Below are 25,114 nucleotides of genomic sequence, written 5' to 3'. Positions count from 1 at the left end.
CACGAAGCCAGAGGGCCGAGTTGCCCATTTCCTTCTAAAAGCCACTTTAGTTTCAATTGTGAATATCAACACCACATGGGACAGACGGTCAGATATGTCATCAGGAAGGTGCAGGCATCACACAATGGCCCAAAAGTAAATCAGATGGCAAAAACAACAATAAAAAACACAATACGACACGGAACAAGACAGGAGAATGGCGATTATTTACAGCCTCCATCTGCAGTGGACCTTGGGCTCTACTTTCCGAGTAACACAAAACCAGAGGTGTGCACTCCTCGATGGGGGGGGTCACAGATGGAGCTGGTGCCAGCCAGTTTGGGGGGAGACATTCATTCTAAGAAGGGAGAAATGCACAGTTAGCCGCCCGCAGGAACCGGGACCGAGGACAGGTCTCCCCGCGGTTCAACTAACGATGGACAGCGAACAACCCAAAGTCTCCTAGGGAGGACTTGTCACTACAGTTAGGACAGACGAGCCAGTTACAGGCACTGGGTCTGGGGGGCAGAGGCAGATGGCACAGTCAGGCGAGGGACGTTTGTCGCTGTGAGGTCAGAGGGGAAGCAGGGCTTCACAGCCTAGAAGCTCCTGCTAGCAAGTCTTCTAATAGTCCTGAAGAGAAAGAAACAGAGGTCACAACTCCTTACCGCCCTGGTTTGATTACATACATACATACATACATACATACATACATACATACATACATAAATACATACATACATACAAGTTTTCTCAGACATTAAGCAATTATTAGTATCTTATATGTACATATGCACATATGAATATATAATAAAATAAATTTTAGGAGGGAATATACTCAAAGAACATTATACGGTTGGCTGAAAATGATCTTAATGCAAACCAATAGAATAAAAAAAATTTTTTTTTAAATATCATAAACAGGGCTAGAGAGATGGCTCAGTGGTTAAGGGCACTGGCTGCTCATCCAGAGGTCCTGAGTTCAATTCCCAGCAACCACATGGTGGCTCACAACCATCTGTAATGAGATCTGATGCCCTCTTCTGGTGTGTCTGAAGACAGCTACAATGTACTCACATACATAAATAATAATTTTTAAAAATTAAATAAATAATCATAAACAACTGTGCCAGAGAATTTCTATGTAGCTTAAAGTTCTATTTCAGGTAAAATATATTGAGTTTCACGTGTATTATAGTGACCCACCTTTGAGGCCACAAAGACCAGCAACAAAAGAGTTACATGAATTACTGAAGAACCATTTTCTTCGGTAACAAAGTGTGACCCACTTGCTAATTGTTGTGCTGTTTTAACACAAGTTCTCATTGTGTAGCTCTGGCTGACATGGCACTCCTTATGTAGAGCAGGCTGGCCTCTAACTCCCAGCCATCTGTGCTGACTGAGTACTGGGCTTAAAGGTGTGGGCCACCATATCTGTTCTAAAGTGTTTCAGTAAAGAACACATGGAAGTCTGAGTACCCAGATGAACACTGAGTCTAGAAACCCGAGTGTGACCCTAGATTAGGCTCATCGAGAGGCTTGCCAGCCACCCGTGAAGTGCGTCATCAGCAAGGCCCCTGTCTAGCATGGATGAGCCCTGCACCTGAACCCACGGAAACCAAGTGTTTTAGAACGAAACACTGCCAGTCTTCCTGAGTTGTCTGGCTGATACTTACAGCTCGGGGCTTTTTGTTTAACTTCAGATCAATCCTGCAGTAAGAAAAATAAGATATTTGCACGTTACCGTATAGAAACGAGGCAACAAGCAGTTACTGCACAGGGCACAGTGATACAAAGGCTACGCAGGAAAGTCCAGATTCTCCATTACACTGTCATAATTTAGTTCTTTCTCAGATAGTAGGCAGGTATTCAAAAATATGAGCAGATATTTTTGCCATAAGGTAAACTGAGGTGATTCAAAAAGGAAATACGTAGCAGTTACAGAAGCCGTGATTTTTAAACAAAAGCTACTGCAAAGTTAGAGGAGATGGGTGGAGAGGAGCATGCTCGGGTCAATGGGTTAGCTCCGTAACTATGTCACTGGCGTTCTGAGGCTCGCAGTGACCGAGAGCAAAGAGACTAGGAGTTTGTGTTTCTGGATAGGAAACACAAAAGAAATTACAAGAATTTCGATTTTTAAATCTTTTTCAAAGCAAAAACATCAAAATCTTAAGCTACTAATCTCCTTACGAAGCAAAGCCAGAAATCAATTTAAACATGAATTAAAAGTACAGGTTATCTATTGAAAAAGAAATTAAAATGCAAAGAAGTGAAGTTTACTTAATTTTGCTTAAGTTATTAAATAAAATGTTACCTCCATCACGTTTTTCTGTTTTTAAAAAAACTTCCCAGCCTAACCTAATATACATACCTACAATTAAACAGATAGACTATGGGTTAGAAAGACCTCAGAACGGCATGCTGGTGTCTACTCACAAACAACACAGCACAGACACTAATGCAAATCAAACTTACTCAAAGTCATAATCAAACATGCCAGACGGGCTGAGGGGCAGCATTGGAGAGGAAGAGAGCAATAGAAATTAATACACTAATTGAATAAATTAGTCCATTAGCTGTCCTAGCAAGACTGGGGGTGGGGGAAACTAAGTCAGCTTTAAGAATCTTAAGTCATTAGGCTGTCAGACATCAAAGCACCATAGACAGGTCAGGGATTCCCTTCCCTCGGTGTACACCACAGCGGAGGGTAACTGGGTGGGGGGTTGGGGGATGGGTGTGACTGCGTCAGAGCACTCTAGACAGCAGCAGGCCTGGTGCTAACTGCCAGACTCGGGGTTAGCACTACTGAGACATCTATACTGAAAACAGAATTAGTACATTAGAAGAGAAGGAGAAGGGGGGAGGGGGAGAAGAGAGGGAGAAGGAGAGGTTTAGTTATACAGCAGAAGGTGCTAGAAGTTGGCATAGCATTTTGTCATTGATACAAAAGGTGACAACACTTTGTCCTTTGAAAACAGCAAGGCATGTACGTTTTTGTTCAAGCCCATGTCCACCAGCTCTTCCTGCAGAGCTCACCCTGGAAGCCGTGTGCTGACTACAGGGCCCTGAGAGACAGTCCTGCTCTTTCAGACTCTGCCTCCTGCTTGGGCGATGGCAGTTCACTGGTCATTTTCTTGTTTGTTTGTTTGTTTGTTTGTTTTAACGGGGGGAGGGGTCCTTGACAGATAGCCAACACTGGCCTCAAACTTGCTATCCTCCTGCCTCAGCCTTCGTGTACTGTGACACCTTCCCTAGTATGGCAGCTAACTGTTTACATCAGTGCGGCAACTAAGGAATACCAGGGTCTGCAGAGCCTCCAGCCAAACCAAGGCAACTGGGACCCATGAGCACACAGCAGAGCAGGCCATTCTGTGCTGTCATGGCTGACAGGCCACGGTTCGCACAGATCTCTAAGCATCAGCCGGGACTATGACTCCAGCTCCTTGATGCCTTTGACACCTTTCACTCAGTAAGACAATACTCCAGCGGCTGTTCTGTTTAACCGCGTCTGTGAGAGCTGTGAGAGCTGTGAGAGCTGAGCTTCAGTAACGCTTACACAACCGTTTCATTTACAACCTTCCTGGGCACACAGACCAATGGACAGGGTCTTTTACAATGTGCTCCTTTCAAACTGATTCAACCTTCACAAATTAAATTGGGGGGAGGGGGTGAGGGCGAAGCACAGAGAGATGGCTCAGTGGTTATGAGCACCGACTGCTCTTCCAGAGGTCCTGAGTTCAAATCCCAGCAACCACATGGAGGCTCACAACCATCTGTAATGAGATCTGATGCCCTCTTCTGGCGTGTCTGACACACAGCTACAGTGTAAATATATAATAAATAAATGAATCTTTAAAGCAGACCGTATCTGCTGCGGGTGGAGCACACTGGTAGTTACATGCTGGGTTCAACCCCCCACTGTTGGCAATAAATGCTCACGTAAAGAAAAGTATACCTATTTAGCTAAACTGGGGGTTGGTGGCAGGCATGGTAATCCCTGATAATTCCAGCATTCGAGAGGCTAAGGCAGAAGAAATTCGTTTGAGGCCAGCCAGCGTTCTGTAATAGAACCCTGTCTTAAAAACAAAAAAGCTACAACTTATAAAAAACAAAAACAGGATCTCAACATCCCTAATCCTGGTGGTATTAGAGACACATATAACTCACTGAATGCTTTTAGTAGAACCCTGTCTTAAAAACAAACAAGCTACAACTTACAAAAACAAATCTTGGGTGCAATGGAACAGTAAAATTCTCTAAGAGCAGCTCATGGTTACTTTTCTCTTTTTAAAGACAGTGGGGGCGTAACTACTGTTCAGACATGTAAAATATACGAATTCAGGAAACCTATCTTTGCAACTTGGCTAGCACACATGGACTTGTGTCCCAGCACCAGTCCAGGAAGGGGGCCATTTGGTGGGCTTTTATACTCCACAAGAGGGTAAATTCAAATACTTCCTCCTGTTTCTCGACAGTGTCTGGCACGTGGCAAGTCCTCAGCCATCTGCTGAACACAGCCTGGCTGCTCCGGACTCTTGCTGCAAAGGAAACACTGCTCTGGGGCCAGCTCACCAACATGTCCAGATAAACGGGCTCCAGACCTGCCCTCGAGTGTGCGAAGGTAGCAGGACTCCAACCCCCTGAGCCCACTGAGGTGCCAAGCAGGGCAGTCCTGACCCTGGCCAGCTTCCTGCCAAAGAAAGCAGTTCGGTGCCAGTATGTAAGGCCCAGGAGATCAGACAGACGGGAATTCTGAATATAAAAACTCAGGCCGCCTTCTGAGCAGGACATGCCCTTATGAGAGCAGCGCCCCACAATGGTCTTTCTACATACTACTGTGTTCCTGGAAGGAATTCATTACTGGGGCCAGGAGAGGAAGGAAGAAGGAAATGTTATGCCCTTGGAAATGGTCTAGAAACTTGCAAGGACAAAGTTAAACTGAACGCGTCTCGAGCACCCTCTCCTCAGGCAACAGCTGGTCACATCGCTAGTGCAAATGAGGTAACCCACATAACCAGCAGGGTCTAACGAGAACACTGGTCAGTGGTGCAGAATCTCAGAGACTTCTAAGAATGTTCTCCCTGGTCTAGACACTCTGAAATAGGAAAAGAATTGCCAAAATGAAAACAAAGTAAATGTAATAAAGTCAACACACAAGAAAACACTTAATCTTGCCTCTGTGTGTGTGTGTGTGTGTGTGTGTGTGTGTGTGTGTGTGTGTGTGTGTGTGTGTGTGTGTGTGCACGTGGAGGCCAGAGGTCTATGCTGGCTGTTTTTCAGAAAGGTTCCCATCACCCCTTTTAGCCTGGCTAGCCGGCAAGCCCCCAGGATCTTAACATCCCTAATGCTGGTGGTGTTAGAGACACATATAACTCACTGAGTACTTGGATGTGGCTGCTGGGATTAGAACTCAGGCCTTCATGCCTTCAGGGAAAGCACTTAAAAGACTGAACTATCTCCAAGCCCATAAAAGAGTCTTTAAGAATATGGCTCTCTGGGCTGGAGAGATGGCTCAGTAGTTAAGAGCTCTGGCTGTTCTCCCCGAGGTCCTGAGTTCAATTCCTAGCAATTGTATGATGGCTCGCAACCATCTGTAATGGGGTCTGATGCCCTCTTCTGGTGTGTCTGAAGACAGAGTACTCAAGTAAACAACTCTTTTTAAAAAAGAAAGAGAGTACGGCTCTCTGCTGTCTGCGATAAATTAGGCCGAAGCCTGTCACAGTGCTCCAATAACCTACAATCTTACCAGAGGGGTAGGGGATAAGTCTTGCTGCTTCTCACTATCGTTTGAGAGGTTAGCACAGTGGTTTTTGGTTTGTAGAAAAACATAAAGCGGTAATCCTTCATCACTATTTATTGGGGGAAAATACTATTTCTGCAATTTAAAAAAACAAGAAAAGTTTAAAAGAATTCAAGAATCTGTTGATGCCAAAGAGGTTCGAACCAGTTAAATTTAACTCTATAATATCCACAGTGCCGGGCAGGTGAAGGTCACAGTGTAACACCTTAGGTGCAGGAGGGGACACCCCCACAGGTTTCTAAAGCAACATGGGTCACAGCCAACCAGAGGATAGGGAGCCAGCCCCACACAGCCCTGTGCCCCTTTGACCCCACAGTGTTCAGGCTTCCAAACCCAGGGTGAGGGAGAGCCCCTTGCTCTAGGTACTTCATTACCCTGAGTTAAGGCCCAGCGGTAGCATACAAACCCAGGCAGAGCGGCCACTAAGTCCCCTGAGACACCTGACCTCTCTGTCCACTGGTGTCATTCCCATCTCATTTCCCACTCCAAAAGTAACAGTGCTCAGAAGGTTCCTACGAAGGAATGCCCGCATTTAGGAGCTTTAAGTGTTTCCCCGTATCTGAAGGCAGCATACTCAGAGAACTACAAAATAGAAAAGTCATGACAATCAAAACCCATATTTAAAAAGTCAAAAAGGCATGTCAATTTAGCTCTCGAAGGAGCAGACGGGACCCAGGGCTGAGAGAACTCCATCCCAGATCACGGTTTCCCAACAACCAGAGTAGTTTTTCCGAGGACTCATTTCTACTTCCCTGTTTTCCTCTTAGCAGAGGACCCAAAAGCTCATGATGCCACATGACAATGGGAGTCACATTTCATCCTGGTGACTTCCCACTGATCCTTCAGGGCCTGTCTACGCCACCCACTCCTCCCTCAGAGGACTCCACCCCACCTGACTTGCATATAAGAATTTCTGCCACCCACAACCTGAGGGTTCTGCCACTGTCCCAGGCATCTCCACGCCAACCAAGTCCCGCCCAGCAGGTGAGGACTCTGGGTGGGACCCTGCCACTAACCTGTGCCGGTTTTTATTCTTCCGCTTTTTGTGGCTGCTGTGGTGGCTCCCTGAGGAGGTGGAAGAGGCAGCTTTCTGAGGCTTCACTCCCTGAACGGAGCCGTCCAGGTCTTCAGGGTCCTCCTGCGCAGGCTCGTTTTCCTGATTGTGGAAGTCTGGGGAAGTATCGCTTTCCGTCCCACTTCCTGGTTCCCCTAGAGGAAAGAGAACAGGCCCCAAAAGCCTGATCAGTGTTCCTGAGTCCCTGTCATCCACAAAGGTTTTCCCTTGAGGAACACGCGCTCAACGCACCAAAGCTAGGGAGTCCCTGAAGTCCACGTGGTCTGCATCAGCTCTGAGGACAGAGGTGACCGCAGCTCAGAGCATCGCCCTCTACATAAGGGACACTTCAATATGGGGCACGCTGAAGAGAGGCAGGGACACCTTGGCAAAACTGACAAACCATCAGAGAATCCCGTCTTTCTATAAAGAGTTGGTGGGGGATGAGCTAGAGAAATGACCCTGAGATTAAGAGCAGGTACTGCTCGTGCAGAGGACCAGAGTCTAATTCCCAGAAGCCATGTCATAAGGCTCACCTGCTGGAATGCAGCTCCAGGAGATCCAACACCTCTGGCCTCCTTGGGTACCTGCACTCACATGCACACACACACCCCACCCCGACACATACATATGATCTAAAGAGTAAATTCAAAAAAGAAAAGAAAAGGTACCCACTGGGAAGCAGAGTCTAGCCCATCCCTCAATTACTGAGGTCGTGGACATTTTTTTTTGGAGGGGAGACAGATACGGTCTCATGTGAATCCAGGCCGTGAGGTGAGTTCACAGGGCCTGTAGAAGTGAGAGGAAATCGATCTCCCAGAGCTGTCAGACACAGGCGATGGGAACCGGCCAGGGTCCTCTGTAGAAGCAGCAAGCGTCCTTAACAACCGCATCTCTCCGGCTCCCCCTCCTTTATCTTTCTAAAACTACATTTTGCTTATTTGTGTATATGTCGGGGTGGGGGTGCTGCAGCAGGGTGGTTTCAATGGACCTGTCCCCGCAGGCCCAGGGCTTTGAATACCTGCTGTCTAGGTAGTGGAGCTGCTTGGAGAGCGAATAACCTGCAGAAGGAAGCCACTAAGGCTGGGCAGGGGTGGGGGTCTCACCCCACTTCTTGCTCTCTCTCTCCTTCAAGTGCGACAAAATATAACCAGCCAGCTTCCTACACAGGGAACCCATTCTTGGACCATAAAGGAAGCCAAGATAAACTTTCCTCTGTAAGTCACTTCTGGTCATGGTATTTCCTCACTGCCATACACAGTAATTAACATCCACAGCAAGTAAAAGGAGGTCAGGGAACAGCTTAGGAGAACCGGCTCTCCCCGTTCACCTCTCAGGGAGCAGACTCAGGGTTAGCCACATGCTTACCTACTCAAGCATGAGCTTCTGGTCTTCCCGACCCCGGCTCCCGAGTGCTGAGATTACAGGGATGTCCCACCATGAGTTTTCCCCTGCCTTTGGCAATCTTGGGTACAGTAAGCTAGACCATCAGCCCAGGAATGCCTGAATGAAGTAGTAATTAATGTTCAACTGACATAAATCACCAGTTTCAAAACAGCATTTCAACAGTCAGGCTGGGTGGCACATGCCTATAATCCTGGCACTTGGGAAGGTGAGAGGACATCTCAAGCTCAAGGACAGCCTGGGCTACATAAAAAACTACTACTACTACTACTACTTCTTCTTCTTCTTCTTCTTCTTCTTCTTCTTCTTCTTCTTCTTCTTCTTCTTCTTCTTCCTCTTCCTCTTCCTCTTCTTCATCATCATCATCAAAATCACTTGGATATATTTACACAGAAGCATGCATGTTCAAGAACATCTCATAAATACTGTCTTAGGGTAGGGTGGCTACAGAGTAAAGCACTCACACAGCATGAACTAAGCCCAGGGTCAATCCTTGCACCCAACAGGTAGGAAGGAGGAAAGAAGAAGCAGGAGAAGGCAGGGCATCAGACGCAGGAAGCCCCAAGTCCATGACTAGCCTGAGCTACAGAAAAAAAGAGTTCCATGGCGTGGGCCCCCGCCCTCTGCCTTTGCTCCCCCCAGTGCTCGGGTCACAGCTGTGTATCACCATGTCCAGCTTCTGGAAACCATCACTAGATAAGGACAGGGAGAGACCCGAATTCTACTCAACTACTAATGGACCCAAATACATTAGTATTTGTCCCTAAAGATGGTCAGAAGGGTCTGTGTCTGCAGGAAGGTCAGGGGTCAGTGTTTTCCCTTCTGCCTTTACATTAGCATTTTTTAAATATGTAGCCACCAGAAGCAGCAGAGGCAAAAACAAAACAAACAAAAAGCAGAAGGAGGTTGAAACAGGAGAATCACCGTCAAGGTTAAGGCCAGCCTGGTCTACATATCAAGTTCTGGGTCTGTCAAAACTACAAAGGGACACCCTGTCTGAAAATAAAAAGCAGGAAGAGGGCTGAGCGGATGGCTCAGTGGGTGAAACATTTGTATGTAGTGCAAGGACCTAAATTTGGATTTCCAGAATCTACATAAAGCTGGACACAGACGCACACGCCTATAACTCATCTCCTGTAGGGTATAGGGTCCTAAGACGGGAAAATCCCTGGGAGCCCCGGGCCAGCATGCTGGCTTATACAATGCAGTGGAGAATAAGAAGAGACTGTCTCATCTCATGAAGGAGAGAAAAGACTAACATCTGAGGTTGTCCTTCAGGATTCACACAAGCACCACAAAGTACACGTGCACACGCACACACACAAACACAGAGAAAGAGAGAGAGAGAGAGAGACAGACAGACAGACAGACAGACAGACAAACTAAAAGATAAAACAGAGAGCTAGAGAGACGACTCAGTGGTTAAGAGCACTGACTGCTCTTCCAGAGGTCCTGAGTTCAAATCCCAGCAACCACATGGTGGCTCACAACCATCTGTAATGGGATCTGATGCCCTCTTCTGGTGTGTCTGAAGACAGCTACAGGGTACTTATATAAATAAGTAAATAATTTTTTAAAAAAGAAAAACAGAGGGATTGGGGATTTAGCTCAGTGGTAGAGCACTTGCCTAGCAAGCACAAGGCCCTGGGTTCGGTCCCCAGCTCCGAAAAAAAGAAAAAAAAAAAAAAAAAAGAAAAACAGAGAAGTGTTAGCACAGTAGCATCCACCTGTAATTCCAGGGCTGGGAAAGCCAAGGAGGGAAGATCAGGAATTCAAGACCAGCCTGAACTACATCTCAAAACCACAGTCAAACAAATAGCAAACACACAAAACGTAAAAGCAGACGAGACCAGCAAGAAGGGCGAGCAGGTGGAAGCGTCCCTGTGCAGACCTGAGACCACATGGTCGGAAGTAAATTTCTTGGTCGGGAGAGAATCAACTCCCAAAAGCTGTTCACATGCATGCCATGGAACATGTGTGACCGCACTCACGATACACCCATTTCCCCACCCCTGCCCCCAGAAGCAAACCAGGCGATGGGACTAATTTGAACACGATGCAGGAGAGCACCAAAAGATGGCGCTCCAGATTCATGGAGCTGCACGAGACTAGAAAAGCACCTGATGTCACATAAAATGTACTCAAAAAGCTGGGTGTTGGCATACACCTGGAATGACAGCACTCAGGAGGCTGAGGAAGGAAGACCGTGAATTCAAGGCCAGCCTTGGCCACAGAACAGGACCCTGTCTTAAAACAAACAAACCAGTAAAAAAGCGTAAAAGGATCGTAAAGCTTACCCCCACAAAGCTACAGTAACGAGCACTGTGCTGCAGATAAGGAGACAGAGTTCAGTGTAGAATGAAGTCTGATGTTACGGTCAGCTCATCTCTGACAACATTAATGAGACAACTCAGTGCACAGAGTTGCTCAACACCAGTGTGAGCAACACAGCACGATCTCATCTCAGACACAATGGGCTGGAGAGATGCTCAGCTCTTAAGAGCATTGGCTTCTCTTACAGAGGTGCTGGCTTTGGCTGCCAGCACCCATGTGGCGGCTCACAACCATGCATAACTACTCCAGGGGACCTGATGTCTAGGATTCTACACACACGGTGCACACATAGACAAAACACCTACACGTAGAATGCAAATAAATTGTTAGTCTTTTTTTTTTTTAAAGATAAAATGAGGCCAGATGTGGTATCGAACACCTTTAATCCCAGCATTCAGGAAGTAGAGGCAGGTGGATCTCTGTAAGATTGGGGCTAGCCTGATCTATAGCCAGGACGATATTGCATACCGAAACCCTGTTTCATTAAAAAGAAAGAAAGGACGGATGGATGGACGGAAGGAAGGAAGGAAGGAAGGAGACAAGAGCATGTATTAATAATGAACTCACCTAAAAAGAAACCAGAAGAAATTCTAATTACTTCAAATAAAATGAAATAGAATACTTAAAAATAAACCTACCCAGGATCTGAAAGATGTCTGCAATTGAAACTTTAAGACTCTTGGCTGGTAGTGGTGGCACACCGTTAGTCCCAGTGTCAAAAAGCAGGACAGCCATATCTCTCTGAGTTCAATGCTAATCTGATCTATGTAGAGGTCCAGGCGAGCCTGAGCACACAGCGAAACCCTCGTCTCAAAATAAAGGAAAATGAAAGGAAAACCTTTAAAATCCTGAAGAAAGAAGTAAGTGGACATGAAGAACTGACAGTGATGAGCATGCGACCATTACCAACTGCTCAGTTCCTAGCACCTATGCCAGGGGCTCTGTAACCGCCTGTAACCTCAGCTCCAGAGACTGATACCCTCTTACTCTCTTCTGGCCTCACACAGACCCGCCCATCTGTACCTCATCCCCAACCCCGCATTATACACACAAGTTTAAAAAGTGTATATTTGGGGTTGGGGATTTAGCTCAGTGGTAGAGCGCTTGCCTAGCAAGTGCAAAGCCCTGGGTTCAGTCCCCAGCTCCGAAAAAAGAACAAAAAAAAAAAAAAGTGTATATTTGTATATATACAGACACACACACACACACACACACACACACACACACACACACACACACACATACTTTGAGCCCACTATGCTCAAAGCCCTGGGGTCAATCCCCAGCACCACCTGAGCCAGGTCAGCATTCAGGAAGGTTAAGAAGCAAGTCCAAGACCATTCATACATACATATATAGAAGAGGAGAGGGGAGACATATACATATGTATATATATCCATACACACACACAATAAAGATACAGACGAAGGCGAGCATTTCCTATACAGGACTTCAATAGCACAGGAAATGATCCCCAAAACTGACAAATGAGATTACAGGAAATTAAGAAGCTTCTGCACAGCAAGGCAAACCCGAGTGAAGGCCACAGAACGAGGGGGACAAACCTGCCATCTACAGGACACATGAATTAACATCCTGGATGTGTGGCCTTTCAGCTGGGGGCTGAAGGAAGTGACTCAGTGGTTGGGGCACTTGCTGTGCAAGCTGAGGAGCTCCGATCTCAGAACCGCATGACAGGTCAGACCTCCTGCACACCCTGTAACCTTGCTCTGCAGGTGCAGACAGGTCAGTGGGGTTCACAGCTCCCAGCCAAGCAGGGAAAAGACAAGCCTGGGGTTCAGGGAAGACTCTGCTTCAAGAGAATAGGCAAAGAATGCTAGGGGTACCCCTACTGCCCACTTCTTGTTACACACACACACACACACACACACACACACACACACACACACACTTCAAACTGCAAAAATTACACATCAAAAACCCAAATCATATGATCAAAAGGGGGGGGGGGGCTGATGAACAGTAATGGGCAGTTGTCCAAAGAAGAAATACAAATTAGCAGGGAATAGGGGAGCAGACCTTTGATTCCAGCACTATGGAGGCAGAGGCAGGCAGATCTCTGTGAGTTGGAGGCCAGCCTGGTCTAGTCTAGTAAGGATAGCCAGAGCTACACAAAGAAAACTTGTCTCAAAGGGGGGGGGGGGGGCGGGGAAGAGGGGAGCAGGACAAATGGCCTGCCTAAACATACTTGAAACAATCAATCCGTTTTCTTGCTATCAAAGAAATGTAAAGAGATTCCACCTTACTCCAACATAAATGGTTAATCCCAAGAAAAAGACACTCATCCTATGGAAGGAGCTTTAATACCAGAGGCAAAAGCAGGTGATGTCTTTGAGTCCAGGCCAGCCAGGGCTACATAGAGAGATCCGTCTCTAAAAAATAAAGGACCACGGGGTTGGAGATTTGGCTCAGTGGTAGAGCACTTGCCTAGCAAGCGCAAGGCCCTGGGTTCGATTCCCCAGCTCCGGAAAAAAAATAAATAAATAAAAAAATAAAGGACCACAAATGCTGTCGAGGATATGGGAGAAGAGGAAGCCTTAGTTAAAAAAAATCATTCCTAAGAGAATTGAAATTGGGGGGAGGGGAGGGGACAAGCCACGCCTGGATTCCTAGATCCAACACTGTGGTTACTTACCACAGAACGCTATCTGTGACACAGACATAGGGAGGGGATTAACTCAAAGCAGCAGAGTCCAGGCTCGCACTTAATACATACAGTGTGGCCTCACACATGAATGACTCAAAGCTCTTTCCTTAAACTGGCCTTAAACACGGGCCTGCTTAGGCCTAAAATCCCAGGTACTTGGAGGCAGGAGGGTTACAAGTTCAAGGCCTGCTTTGGCTACAGTGGTTTCCATTGTATCAATAGGTCCCTGTTGCTAATAGACAGCCGTATTAAATATTGATATTAAAGATCTTTTCTAAAGACAAATGCTGGAAACATTGCCAGGAGATAAAAAGACATCAGGGCAGGAGACCACTAAGCCTTGGGCCATGGCAGAGTGAGAGGAGAAACAAGGACAGAGTCATGAGGCCTGGAAGAACTGGAATCTGAGAGAGGGGAGAGAAAGGCAAACCACCTAAACTCCAATTCTGAAAAGGCACAGGGAAGCGAAGGCACCTGGCTGTCCATCTGCAGTCTCTGCTACTGCAGTACCAGACAGACAGTGGTCACGCTCTATAAGGTCACTCAGTGCCCACGAAGAGAGAACTCACCTCAGTCTCTGATATCCAAGACAACACCTTTCTCTCAAAGGCTGACAGAAACATCGAGAACCATGGGAACTAGGTGGGGCTATAGCCCAGTTAGTAAAGTGCTCGCCCACTAGGCTCAAAGCCCTGGGGTCAATCCCTAGCACCACCTGAGCCAGGTCAGCATTCAGGAAGGTAAGAAGCAAGTCCAAGACCATTCTTGGCTGCACAGTGACCTTGAGGCCAGTCTGGGCTACATGAGACCCTGTCTCAAAATGCTCAAAAGAAAGAAAAAGTTAGAAAGGAGGGAGGCAGGCTCTCTTAAGTTTTAGCTGTTGGCGTGCGGGGCTGGGGATCAAACTCTAGGCCTCGCACGTGCTAAGTAAACGCTCTGTCACAGGATTACAGTCCCAGTCTTGTGCTGCAGAATTACTGTCTGTTGACACATCTGACAGACGAGGAACAGGGAGGACTAGAAGCTACTAAAATACAAAACGAGAATTTTCTTCCTTAGCTCATGGAAGCTCAAGGGCTGCCCAACTTCAAGTCAACCGGTCCACTGAGCGCTGCACTGAGGAAGACTTGAGAGCTTGTTTCTCACCGACAGAAAAATAAGCAACGTATCTTTACAGCAAAGACAAGGAAGTCTGCACAGTAAAGAAAAGTAAGGGCGACTAAGGGCAGTGTCTGATGGAAGGCAGGTCTCTCAGAGGAAGGGAAGCCCTACAATGCCAAGCACGGGAGCGAAGAGTAGTCTGCAGCAGGCTTCAGAACACGCAGCAGACCCTGCTGCCCTGCCAAGACAGCGAGGAGAAAACCTGCCTGTCCGCTTTTTCTTTTACATTATTCTTTTCACTAAAATGTTTGCTGCTTCACAACTTACATGAAATCCCTCTTTAGGGGCCATGCAAGCCCACAAGCTTCCTAGTTGGGCAAACATGAGGGAGCAGAGAGAACGCTTTCGGAGAGGAAATGTTTGCGAGTGGCCTGAAAATAAAATGCTCAAAGTAGGAAACTCAGAAATCCTCAAAATTAAAGAGATACAGGGCAAAATTCTGCCTCCTCATTCTCGGAGCTCACAGGCGTCATCCACAGAGAACTCGATCCATATCCGCGTCTTTCACAAAGTCTGTAGCACTGAAGGCTCCACACAGAGGAAAGGAGCAAAGGCCAAGTGCACTGACCTCCTAGGACACAATCATGGCTTCCACCACGTAGGCCTCCAGGGACCCTCCTGATGGCTCCACAGGCAGAGGCTCCTGCATCAGAGCCTGATGACCTGAGTCTGATCCCTGGGTCCCACAGTGAGGGGAGAACACCAACTCCCACAAACTGCCCTATGTGTACCATGTCACATGAGTGTGGCTGCATATGACAATCAATAAATAAAGAAACTGATATTAAAAACTCAAAGAGGAGATGGGTGGTGGGGACACACATCTTTAATCGCGGCACTCTGGAGGCGGAGGTAGATAGGTAGATCTCTCTGAGTTCAAGGTCAGCCTAGTCTACAAAGCGAGTTCCAGGACTTAAAAAAGAAATCCTGTCTTAAAACAAACAAATAAACAAAAACAAAAAGAAATCAAAGAAAACCCAAATACACAGAATCTGATACGGAACTTTTGCTAAATTCTAGTTAATGGGAAAAAAAATTCAGGATGAGCCAGGCTTGGCGGTACACTCCTTTGATCCCAGATCTTGGGAAGCAAAGGAAGGAGGAGTCCTGAGTTTAAGGCTAGCCTGGTCTACTTACAGAGTTTCTAGCTATGCAGAGCTACATAGAAAGACACATAGAAGGGCAGGGGCAGGGGCAGGGGCAGGGGCAGGGGCAGGGGCAGGGGCAGGGGCAGGGGCAGGGGCAGGGGCAGGGGCAGGGGCAGGGGCAGGGGCAGGGGCAGGGGCAGGGGCAGGGGCAGGGGCAGGGGCAGGGGCAGGGGCAGGGGCAGGGGCAGGGGCAGGGGCAGGGGCAGGGGCAGGGGCAGGGGCAGGGGCAGGGGCAGGGGCAGGGGCAGGGGCAGGGGCAGGGGCAGGGGCAGGGGCAGGGGCAGGGGCAGGGGCAGGGGCAGGGGCAGGGGCAGGGGCAGGGGCAGGGGCAGGGGCAGGGGCAGGGGCAGGGGCAGGGGCAGGGGCAGGGGCAGGGGCAGGGGCAGGGGCAGGGGCGGTCTCTGAGCTCCAAGCCAACCAACACTACACAGTGAGATGGTGACTCAAATAAAAACCAACTAGGTGTGGATGGAAAACCAGTCCTGAAGGAGGTTAACAGCCAGCAGTGATGAGAAGCATCTACAACATCCTCTTGCAAAACAGAGGGCCAAGGGACAAAGGTGGCTCAGTGGTAAAGGGCACTGGCTGCTCTTCCAGAGGACTAGGGTTTGGTTCCCAGAACCCACATGGTGGTTCACAACACTTATAACTTCAGTTCCAGGAGATCTGATGCAGTCTTCTGGGCTTTCTAGTCATTGGACAGGCACACATGTGATACACAGACATACCCAGAAAACACATGCACTCACGCACACACGCACCCACAGACAGACCACACACACACACACACACACACACACACACACACACACACACACACACACACACACAAAATAAATTAAAAAAAACAGCAGACACACGTTTCGAAGCATATGACAATTCAAAATAACCTGATACAAAGCAAAACCCAGGCAATACCAACCCTGTAGTACAGGCTGGTGTCTCCGTGCTCGGTAGAGATGCCAAAGCATGGCTAGCCAATACAAACTTTAGAAAATCTTTACTGTTTCCAAGTCCAAGGCTAGCCTGGACTACAAAGTGAGAACTTGCCTCAAATTTAAAAAAAAAAAAAAATTTTTTTAAACATTTACAGTATCTGATGTAACTCAATCACAGAGGCGCCAGGAGACATCACGAACGGTTCCTTCCAGAAAAGGGAAGAACCGGAGAATCACAGCACCAAGTTGAACAGAAAACTTCTTGGACACAGAACATTTCCGTTTGAACAGGAGTTGGAATTTGATTCAGTGGGAATGACTGGAGGATAGACAGGTCTAAGCACAGGAGAGTCTGGCTGGGATAGAAATCTACAAACACTAACTGACATCACTGAGTGACTCTCAGGTCCAAGATACCAAACCCCCTTTTCTCACATCCCTGCCCAAAGTCGGGCTCTTACCGCACCATAGGAGAGAACACTGTAAATGCACAGTGGCACACAAACACCAGCTCTTATTTTTTTAAATTAGACCTGGCTTTTACACAGAAATGATCTGTGCAAGTAAATAGTATCTACTCTCCCTTCTACATTTAAGAGTACACGAGTATACCCTCAGAATGTCTTAAGTTGAGCACTGAACTCAGGTACATTTGAAATTTCCTACTGAATTAATTGCTGTTACTTTGTTTTGAGATAGGGTCTGTGGTGGTTTGAATGAGAATGACCCCCATGGGCTCATATGTGAATATATGGTCCCTGGTTGGTAGAACTGTTTGGGAAGGATTAGGAGGTGTGGCCTTGTTAGAGGAGGTGTGTCACTAGGGCCAGGTTTTGAGGGTTTGAAAGCCATTCCCAATTATCTCTCTACCTCTAATCCCCAGTGTCAATGTCTGTCTGTCTGTCTGTCTCTCTGACTCGTTCTCTCTTTCCTTCCCCTCTGCCTTGTGGTTACGTCTTAAGATGTGAGCTCTCAGCTACTGCTTTAGCACCATGACTGCCTGCCTCTCACCATGTTCCCCGCCATGATGACTCTACCCTCTGAACTGTAAGCCCCTAGTAAACTCTTTTTTCTAGAAGTTGCTTTGATTCAATGTCTGGTTACACCAATAGAAAAGTTACTAAGACAGGGTCTAGCAATGTAGCCCTGGCTGGCCTTAAACTCAGGAGACCAGCCTGCCTCTACCTCCTAAGTAATGGGTTTTAAGGTTCATGCCATCACATCTAGCCCTGTGTGGTTTTTTTTCTTTTAAATTAATTTATTTTTATTTATGTGTGTGTGCCTGCCTCAGAGGTATCCTCAGAAGCCAGAACACGGCAACCAATCCCGAGACTGGAGTTATAGGCTGTTGTGAACTATCATGTGGGTGCTAGGATGTGCTAACCCTGGTTCTCTGGGAGATCAGGAAGCACTCTTAACCACTGAGCCATCTTCTGATCGAAATGACTTATTATTGGAAAAGCTCTCCTAGCGGATGACGACACATGCCTGTGGTCCTAGCACTCATGCAACAGTGGTGAGAAGATCAGGAGGTCGAGGCCAGCCTCAGCTATCAGTACATTCCAGGTCAGCATGGGCTAGAAGGGATGACCTCAAACAAACAAAATTCCTAGTAAGTCATGGCCTATTGTAGCAGTTTCAGAACCTGGGATCTTTCAGTATCTCCCACCATACTTCCTGGAAGGGAGTGGCAGGAAGACGGTAGGTGGCCCTCACCTTCAGTCACAGCAAGGGTGAGGCAAAGGAAAGTGCATCTCCGAGTTGGGATAAGCATGAGTTACATAGCTGGACAGACAGACATATGGCAAGACCCTACCTCCAAAACAACAACGAAAGGCATTGGATGCCCAAAGGTCCCCCAACTTCCAGATGCAAGATGAACCATAGAGTTAATTTAGGGCCCCCAGCTGCTTTAGGGCAAACTGATGAACAAGGTAAAAGCAGACTCACTCTTTTCGATGAGCTGGTCCTGAACCCCTGCCAAGGCACTTACTGCCTAAAAGAGAAGTCACTGGTTACCAGACAAGAGACCACAGACCCCCCAAGACACCAACCCACACAGGGAGGAAGGGAAAGTCCACAGGCCTCAATAAAGGGTCTCAGACAGACACGCCCTCCACCACCGCCACTTACAGCAGCCGACGTGACTGAGGATTTGCTGAAGAGACGCTCGGCCTCCTTGAACTTCCGGTTCCTCCGGTCGTTTTTGCTATTGGAGTTTCTAAAAACAGAAGAATTTTGTTGTTGTTGTTGTTGTTTAGATTTTTCTGTCTTATAGATTACCACTGTGTTTGTGTCTGATGTGGAGGGAAGACACATGTACGTTTGTGGAGATTGGAAGATGACTATAGACATCTCTCCTGCTACCTCAGGCGGATGAACTCAGGTGGTCAGGCTTGGTAGACAGCACCTCTACCCACTGAGCCCCACTCTTTCTCTTTTTAACTGGGTTCAAACTCAGCAATGCCTCTGATCCCCGTAACTTTATGTCAAATGCCTGAGGTGAGATGATCTGAGCTGCTTTACAAACACTGCCAAGTTTACCTCTTCCCTCGTGTGTTTTAAGATACCCAGGAGCCCCAGGGACACAGCCATGTCTCCCTTGGCATGAAGACACCAACCAGCACTGTTACGTGAGCGGTAGCACGGCCCGCCCAACCCAGTACCGCTCCGACTCTATGTTAGTGTGCATTTATGATAATGCTTATTATTGTCGAAAGAGACTGGTGCAGGGGCTGACAAGAGGGTAATGAGCACTTGCTACAAAAGCTGGACAACCCAAATTCAATCCTCAGCCCAGGTAAAGGTGAAAGAAAGAAAGAACCAATCCACAACGCTGTCCTCTGAGCCACAGAGTGGCTCACACATACCCCAACACATTATACACACAAATGTCTTTTTGTTCATTTTTGTTTGGTTGGGCTTTTTTTGTTGTTTGTTTTTTTGAGACAGGTTCTCACTATGTAGTCTTGCTAGCCTGGAATTAGATGCAGACCAGACCTTAAACTCATATTAAAGTACCGGTCTCTATCTCCCGAGTGCCAGGATTAAAATCTGTGCTGCTCTGACAGGCAAGAAATTTTTTCAATCAAAATTGGACTATAAGGGCTGGAGAGATGGCTCAGAGGTTAAGAGCACTGTCTCTCTTCCAGAGGTCCTGAGTTCAAATCCCAGCGAACACATGGTGGCTCACGACCATCTGTAAGAGGATCCAATGCCCTCTTCTGGTGTGTCTGAAGGCAGCTACAGTGTACTTATATATAATAAATAAATAGGGCTGGAGAGATGGCTCAGCGGTTAAGAGCACTGACTGCTCTTCCCAACAACCACATAGTGGCTCACAACCATCTGTAATGAGATCTGTTGCCCTCTTCTGACGTGCAGAACACTGTGTATATAATAAATAAATAAATCTTTAAAAAAAAAACTATAAAAAAAAAATGAGCGGAGTTGGGGATTTAGCTCAGTGGTAGAGCACTTGCCTAGCGAGCGCAAGGCCCTGGGTTCGGTCCCCAGCTTCGAAAAAAAGAAAAGGAAAAAAAAAAAAAATGAGCTGGAGAGATGGTTCCGCAGTTAAGATAAGTGCACTGGCTGTTCTTCCAGAGGACCCAGGCTTGATTGTCAGCAACTACACGGAGGCTTACAAATGTGTTTATAACTCCAGTCCCAAGGGATCAGATGTTATCCTCTAGCCTCCAAGGGCACTAGGCCACATGTGGTACACAGACACACACGTAGGCACAATACTCATATAATTTTTTAAAAGTGATTGATTCTAGCTGTGTGGGGTGGTGAGTGCCTTTGACCCCAGCACTGAGCAGGCAGAACAGAACTGGGTAGTCACACTAGGCCTCGGGCATCTTTACCCACTAAACCGTCACGCCAACATGAAGAAATGACCTTTTACAGCAGAGCTACCACAGGATCCACGAGCAGTCGCAGGACCACCGACATCGTGTCACCCAATAAGACAGAGCAGAGGCTCACAGTCTGGGACTCAGACTGGGACTTCAGCTCAGCGGCAGAGCACTAGCCCAGCATGCTCAATGCTCTGGGTTCTAGCCCTGCGCCAGTGGACAAAAAACAACAGAGACAGGATAGGAGGTCCTTGCAGGACAGGACGGCATACACCTGCAGTCCCAGCACTTGGGAGGCAGAGTCGGGTGATCTCTGTGAGTCAGAAGCCAACCTGGTCTACACAGAGAAACCCTGTCTACACAGAGAAACCCTGTCTCCAAACAAACAAAAACCCAACAACGACAAAAATTAATGAAACATATTGCCAAAAGCAACTAGATCCAGGATCAAAAAGGAGTAGCAGGGGCTGGGGATTTAGCTCAGTGGTAGAGCGCTTACCTAGGAAGCGCAAGGCCCTGGGTTCGGTCCCCAGCTCCGAAAAAAAGAATCACAAAAAAAAAAAAAAGGAGTAGCAAAGCATTGTGGGGCCAACCGAGAGGATCTAAAGGAATCGGTGTCAATTTTTAAGCTATAGGTGTCAATTTTATAGCTATATATTACATGCCGAGATGTCTTGCCGTTTTCAAGAAGTAACTGCTAATGTACGTAGAAGCAAAGATTGGTAGTGTAAGCGTCTAAGTCTTTGATGGTTAGCAGGGAGGGAAAGCACAGGGAAACAGAAATGCAACCACAGAGGAGGAACATGGAGGAGATACGTGATGGCAGAATGGGTCTGCATCTTTATACGCACACTAACCGGAGGGCAGCTCTCCACCGCTGGCCCCTGCTTTCTACCTTGTTATTTGGACAGCACTGCATACTTCTGAGTAGCTGACCTGCAAGCTTCCAAGTCATTTTCCTGTCCCCACCTCCCACCACAGTGTGCTAAAATTCCAGATGTGCATTTACATGTGTGTTAAATGGTGGGGGAGTGCCTGTAAGCACAGGAGACAGAGTCTGATCCCCTGGGGATGGAGTTACAGGTAGTTGTAAGGCACCTGACAGGGGTGCTGGGAATCGAACTCTTGTCCTCTGCTGGAGCAGGGTGTGCTCTTAACCGCTGAGCCATCTCTCCTGCTGCCAGATGTGCACCTTTTTAACACGGGTACTGGAAACTGAGCTCTGGTCATCAGGCTTGTGCACTGGGCTCTTTTATTCACTGAGCAACGTCTCCTGGGCCTAGTTTTACATCTCGTAGTTCTACACATATGATAAAATGCCACACACCTGTGCGTACGCAGTAGCCAATTGTGGTTCCCTGATTTTGACGATGTTCTATAGTTATGTAAAATGTAACCATCAGAGAAAACTGTAAGAACACACAAGCCCTGTGTACTGTTTTGGCAGCTTCCTATCCCAATCTGCAATTATTTCAAAACAAAAGGTTCTTAAGCATGCACGGATGTCTTCATACACTGATGTCTTCATACACTGGAGAGAGAGTGTGCACCCACAGTAAATTAGCAACTCATGAATATGTGGGAAAATGACTAGTCATATGCTATCTCATCTCAAGTTTTCTACAGATTTGAAAAATTCTCCCCAGTTACGGGTTATTTTCTTATAGAATCACATTACCAGGTCAATAGTGGTACAATTAGCTTAGAGATATGACAAAGATGGTAATTGGATATCATGGTTGATTAACATGTGGAAGACAGTTAAGTCACACGCTGTATTTCATTTACACCTACACACCCCTGTACCCTGGGCCCTGTTTTCTTTAATCACAAATATGGTTTCTCTATGAGACAGTCAGAGCACAACTGCAAGCTTCGACCTCATTCCACACTACAGCTTTATCATCTCATTGCAGAGTAAATACCAAAAGCAAACACCCCAAGCTCTACATGACAGTCCATACCTTTAAATCCATCAGTCAGGAGTTAGAGGGAGAAGGAGCTATGTAATCTGTGAATCTGAGGCCAGCTTGGTCTACTTAGTGAGTTCCAGGCTGGCCAAGGCTACATAGTAAGACCATATTTTAAAACAAAACAAAACAAAAAAAAAAAAAAACCTACAGGTAAATATTAGCAGAGGATAAAACGGGTAGATACTACTAGATTTTGACACTCACTTTTGATTTGTCAAATACCGATCCCAGCCACGGATAATATTGCCATACATCTGAGTGTCTTCCAGGTAGCTTCCTTCAAAAGCATAGATCTGTCTCTCCAAGTTTGCAAGCGTTTCCTAGGTGAAAACAGGGGCAGGGAAAAGCAAGCATTAAGCAAACGGAAATCCCAATATGGACTTGTAAAGTCAAGCTTACCCACAATGAACCGGGTTTTTTTGTTTTTGTTTTTTTTGTTTTGTTTTGGTTTTTGGTTTTTTGTTTTTTTTTTTTTTTTTTTTGTGGAAGAGTGCGGGTGATGGACCCCTTTATAAATAGAATGGAGTGTGTAGTCTATCTTCAGAAAATGCACGCACATGCAAGATTTTGCACCTACTTCAGAGGCAAAACCTAGCTGTCATGAGCAGGGATGAGACAGATCGTGAGCTGTCTCCATTCTCACTCACTAAATGTGTTGCCACCAGCAGCGAGAAGGGTGAACAGCTTTTCTAAAGCATCTTTTCTACATCAACTGCTTCCTCCTTGCTAGCTCTGGAAAGGCCGCCCGCAGTGGATGCCGGTTGCTATGGAAACCTGGAAGGGCAGCTTCAGGTGAGCTTTGCCTCCCGGATGCTCGTTGCAAAAGGCGGGAGCCTGGAGGGCTCAGCCAGCAGGGTGCCGGCGGCTCCTGGTGCGCGTCACCAGTCCAAATTCCCTAGGCTGCGTTCTGCGTCTCCCGCCAGCCTCTTTCCTTGGCATCCTCAAACACACCCCATTCCCCGGCCATTGAAACGCGCCGCCTATAGAATCCATCGTGCATCTTCTCCAGGCCAGGGTCTAGCCGCCTCCTTCCCACCCGCTAACCCGACCTGAGCGTCGTCCCCGCCTCCTGCCTCTCGCCCTTCCCGCGCCCTCACCGCCCCGCCCCGCCCCACAGAGCGCAGGCCGGGAACCGCGCCGCCGCAGGGAACCGCGCCGCGCCCGGCCGCCTAGAGCGCCCGGACCCCGGCTGCCCGCCGTCCTGGCTCCCTGAGCTGCCTGCGAGGCCATGCGGGGACGGCGTCCAGGCCTCGGCCACTCACCGCCAGCTCCTGCTTCCGCTTCACCAGCTCGGCCAGCTCCCGCCGGGTGTCTGGGATCTGCGGCGGCGCCGTCTTGTTGTGCATCGCCATGTTGGGCTCAAGCGGCGGCGGAGGCGGCGGCGCGCGACCAGTAGGCGGACCCTGCGCACTGCCGCCGCCGGCCGCCAGGGGGCGCGCCCCCATATCGCGCCTGCGCGCGCGGCTTCCGGGGAAGCTGGCAGGCTCAGCGCGCGAAAGCCGGCGCGGAGTGGTACTGGTTCGTGTGGGACATTCCTTGCTCCTCCGCTGCGGGCCTCTGAGCTTAACAGACACCCACAGACGTTCACTGCATCGAGAACCCAGCTGCAGCATAGGCCTGTTAAATGTCCCTTGTGTCTCCCCGCCGATGTCCCTGCCACACCAGCCAACTGCAGGTGGTAAACCTGAGCAAGGTCCCGCCCCACCATCCGGGCTGCAGAGAAGATCCCAAAACCAACCTTTTCCTGGGTTTAGCACAGGCAAGCAGATCTCCTGTTGTACACGGTTTGACGGAGGGGAAGGAGTATGAAAGAATTTGCTTTTATCTTCAGATCCAGAACTGTATCTAGGCTAGTATTGAACAGAAACACAGACCTTGAGTTTATCGTCCTGCCTCTGCCTCCCCACTGCTGGTTTGCACGTGTTGAGCTTGCCCACTGTTAATTGGTGCTGGGGATGGAACTCAGGACAGACGAAGCAAGCACTCTACCGCTACACCCTTAGCCCCTCTCTGCATTTCTCAGTGCTCTGCAACTTCACTAGGAGGGTAGGTGGCATTCTTTGCCCCATGTGTGGATGTCCTTGAGTTTCTATGCCCTAGGTGGCTATTGCTCAACAGGTCTGAGAAATTCTCAGTTTTCTTCGAATCCTCTTTCCTAATTTTCCCTCACACAAATCTCTCCACTTCTCTCATGTTCCCCTCCAATAGTGCATACCTATAATTCTAGCACCCAAAAGACAGAGGTAAGAGGCTTAGGAAAGTCAAGGAACTACATAGTGTGTGGGCTAGCCTGGGCTACATAAGACCCAGTCTCTCACAAAAAAAAAAAAAAAAAAAAAAAAAGTCAATGGCTGGAGATAGAACTAGACCCCAGTTGGTAAACTGTCTGCCTAAGCCTAAGCCTGCACAAATCCCTGGATTCGAATCTAGCACCCCTTCCTTTCGTGCCATCCTGGCTCACATAAGAACCTCCCAGGGCCAGGCATGGTGGCACATGCCTTTATTCCCAGCACTCAGGAGACAAAGGGCAGACAGATCTCTGTGATTTCGAAGACAGCCAGGATAGCCAGAGCTGTAGAGTGAGACCGTTTTGAGGGGGAAAAAAAAAATCAAGGCCAGACTCAACTAAACAGAATTTGAGGCTAGCCTGGGCTTAAAAAAAAAAAAAGATCAGATCCTGGAAAATTTTATTTTTATGTATATGAGTGTTTTGCCTGCATGTATGTCTGTGTGTACATATGCATGTAATTCCCAAGAAAACCAGAAGACATCAGATCCCCCTGGGACTTGGGTACAGT

General features: G+C 47.7%; 1 protein-coding gene across 9 annotated transcripts; it reads right to left on the bottom strand.

Annotated features, from left to right (window-relative positions):
- Positions 1-27: 27 nt before the first annotated feature.
- Positions 28-24,823, bottom strand: Meaf6 (MYST/Esa1-associated factor 6). Of its 9 annotated transcripts, none has more exons than XR_005504489.2 (9): positions 23,579-24,823; positions 22,521-22,636; positions 18,620-18,707; positions 18,437-18,482; positions 6,796-6,988; positions 5,726-6,361; positions 2,455-2,484; positions 1,656-1,689; positions 28-612 (listed from the first exon to the last, which is right to left on the bottom strand). XR_005504489.2 is itself a non-coding variant. In XM_006238886.5 (8 exons), the coding sequence occupies exons 1-8, from the start codon at positions 23,927-23,929 to the stop codon at positions 604-606; spliced, it is 867 nt and encodes a 288-aa protein (XP_006238948.3). In that variant the 5' UTR covers positions 23,930-24,823; the 3' UTR covers positions 28-603. The 9 variants fall into 9 exon arrangements, 3 of the variants coding, with proteins under 3 accessions (XP_006238948.3, NP_001107256.1, XP_006238949.3); XR_592701.4 differs by lacking the exon at positions 2,455-2,484 and adding an exon at positions 2,294-2,350; XR_354272.5 differs by lacking the exon at positions 5,726-6,361 and adding an exon at positions 2,294-2,350.
- Positions 24,824-25,114: the final 291 nt, after the last annotated feature.

Source organism: Rattus norvegicus, chromosome 5 (genome assembly GCF_036323735.1).
Source record: "Rattus norvegicus strain BN/NHsdMcwi chromosome 5, GRCr8, whole genome shotgun sequence".
Taxonomy (NCBI): Eukaryota; Metazoa; Chordata; class Mammalia; order Rodentia; family Muridae; genus Rattus; species Rattus norvegicus.
Note: the sequence above shows the minus strand (reverse complement) of the source record. Positions and strands in the feature narration are given on the sequence as shown.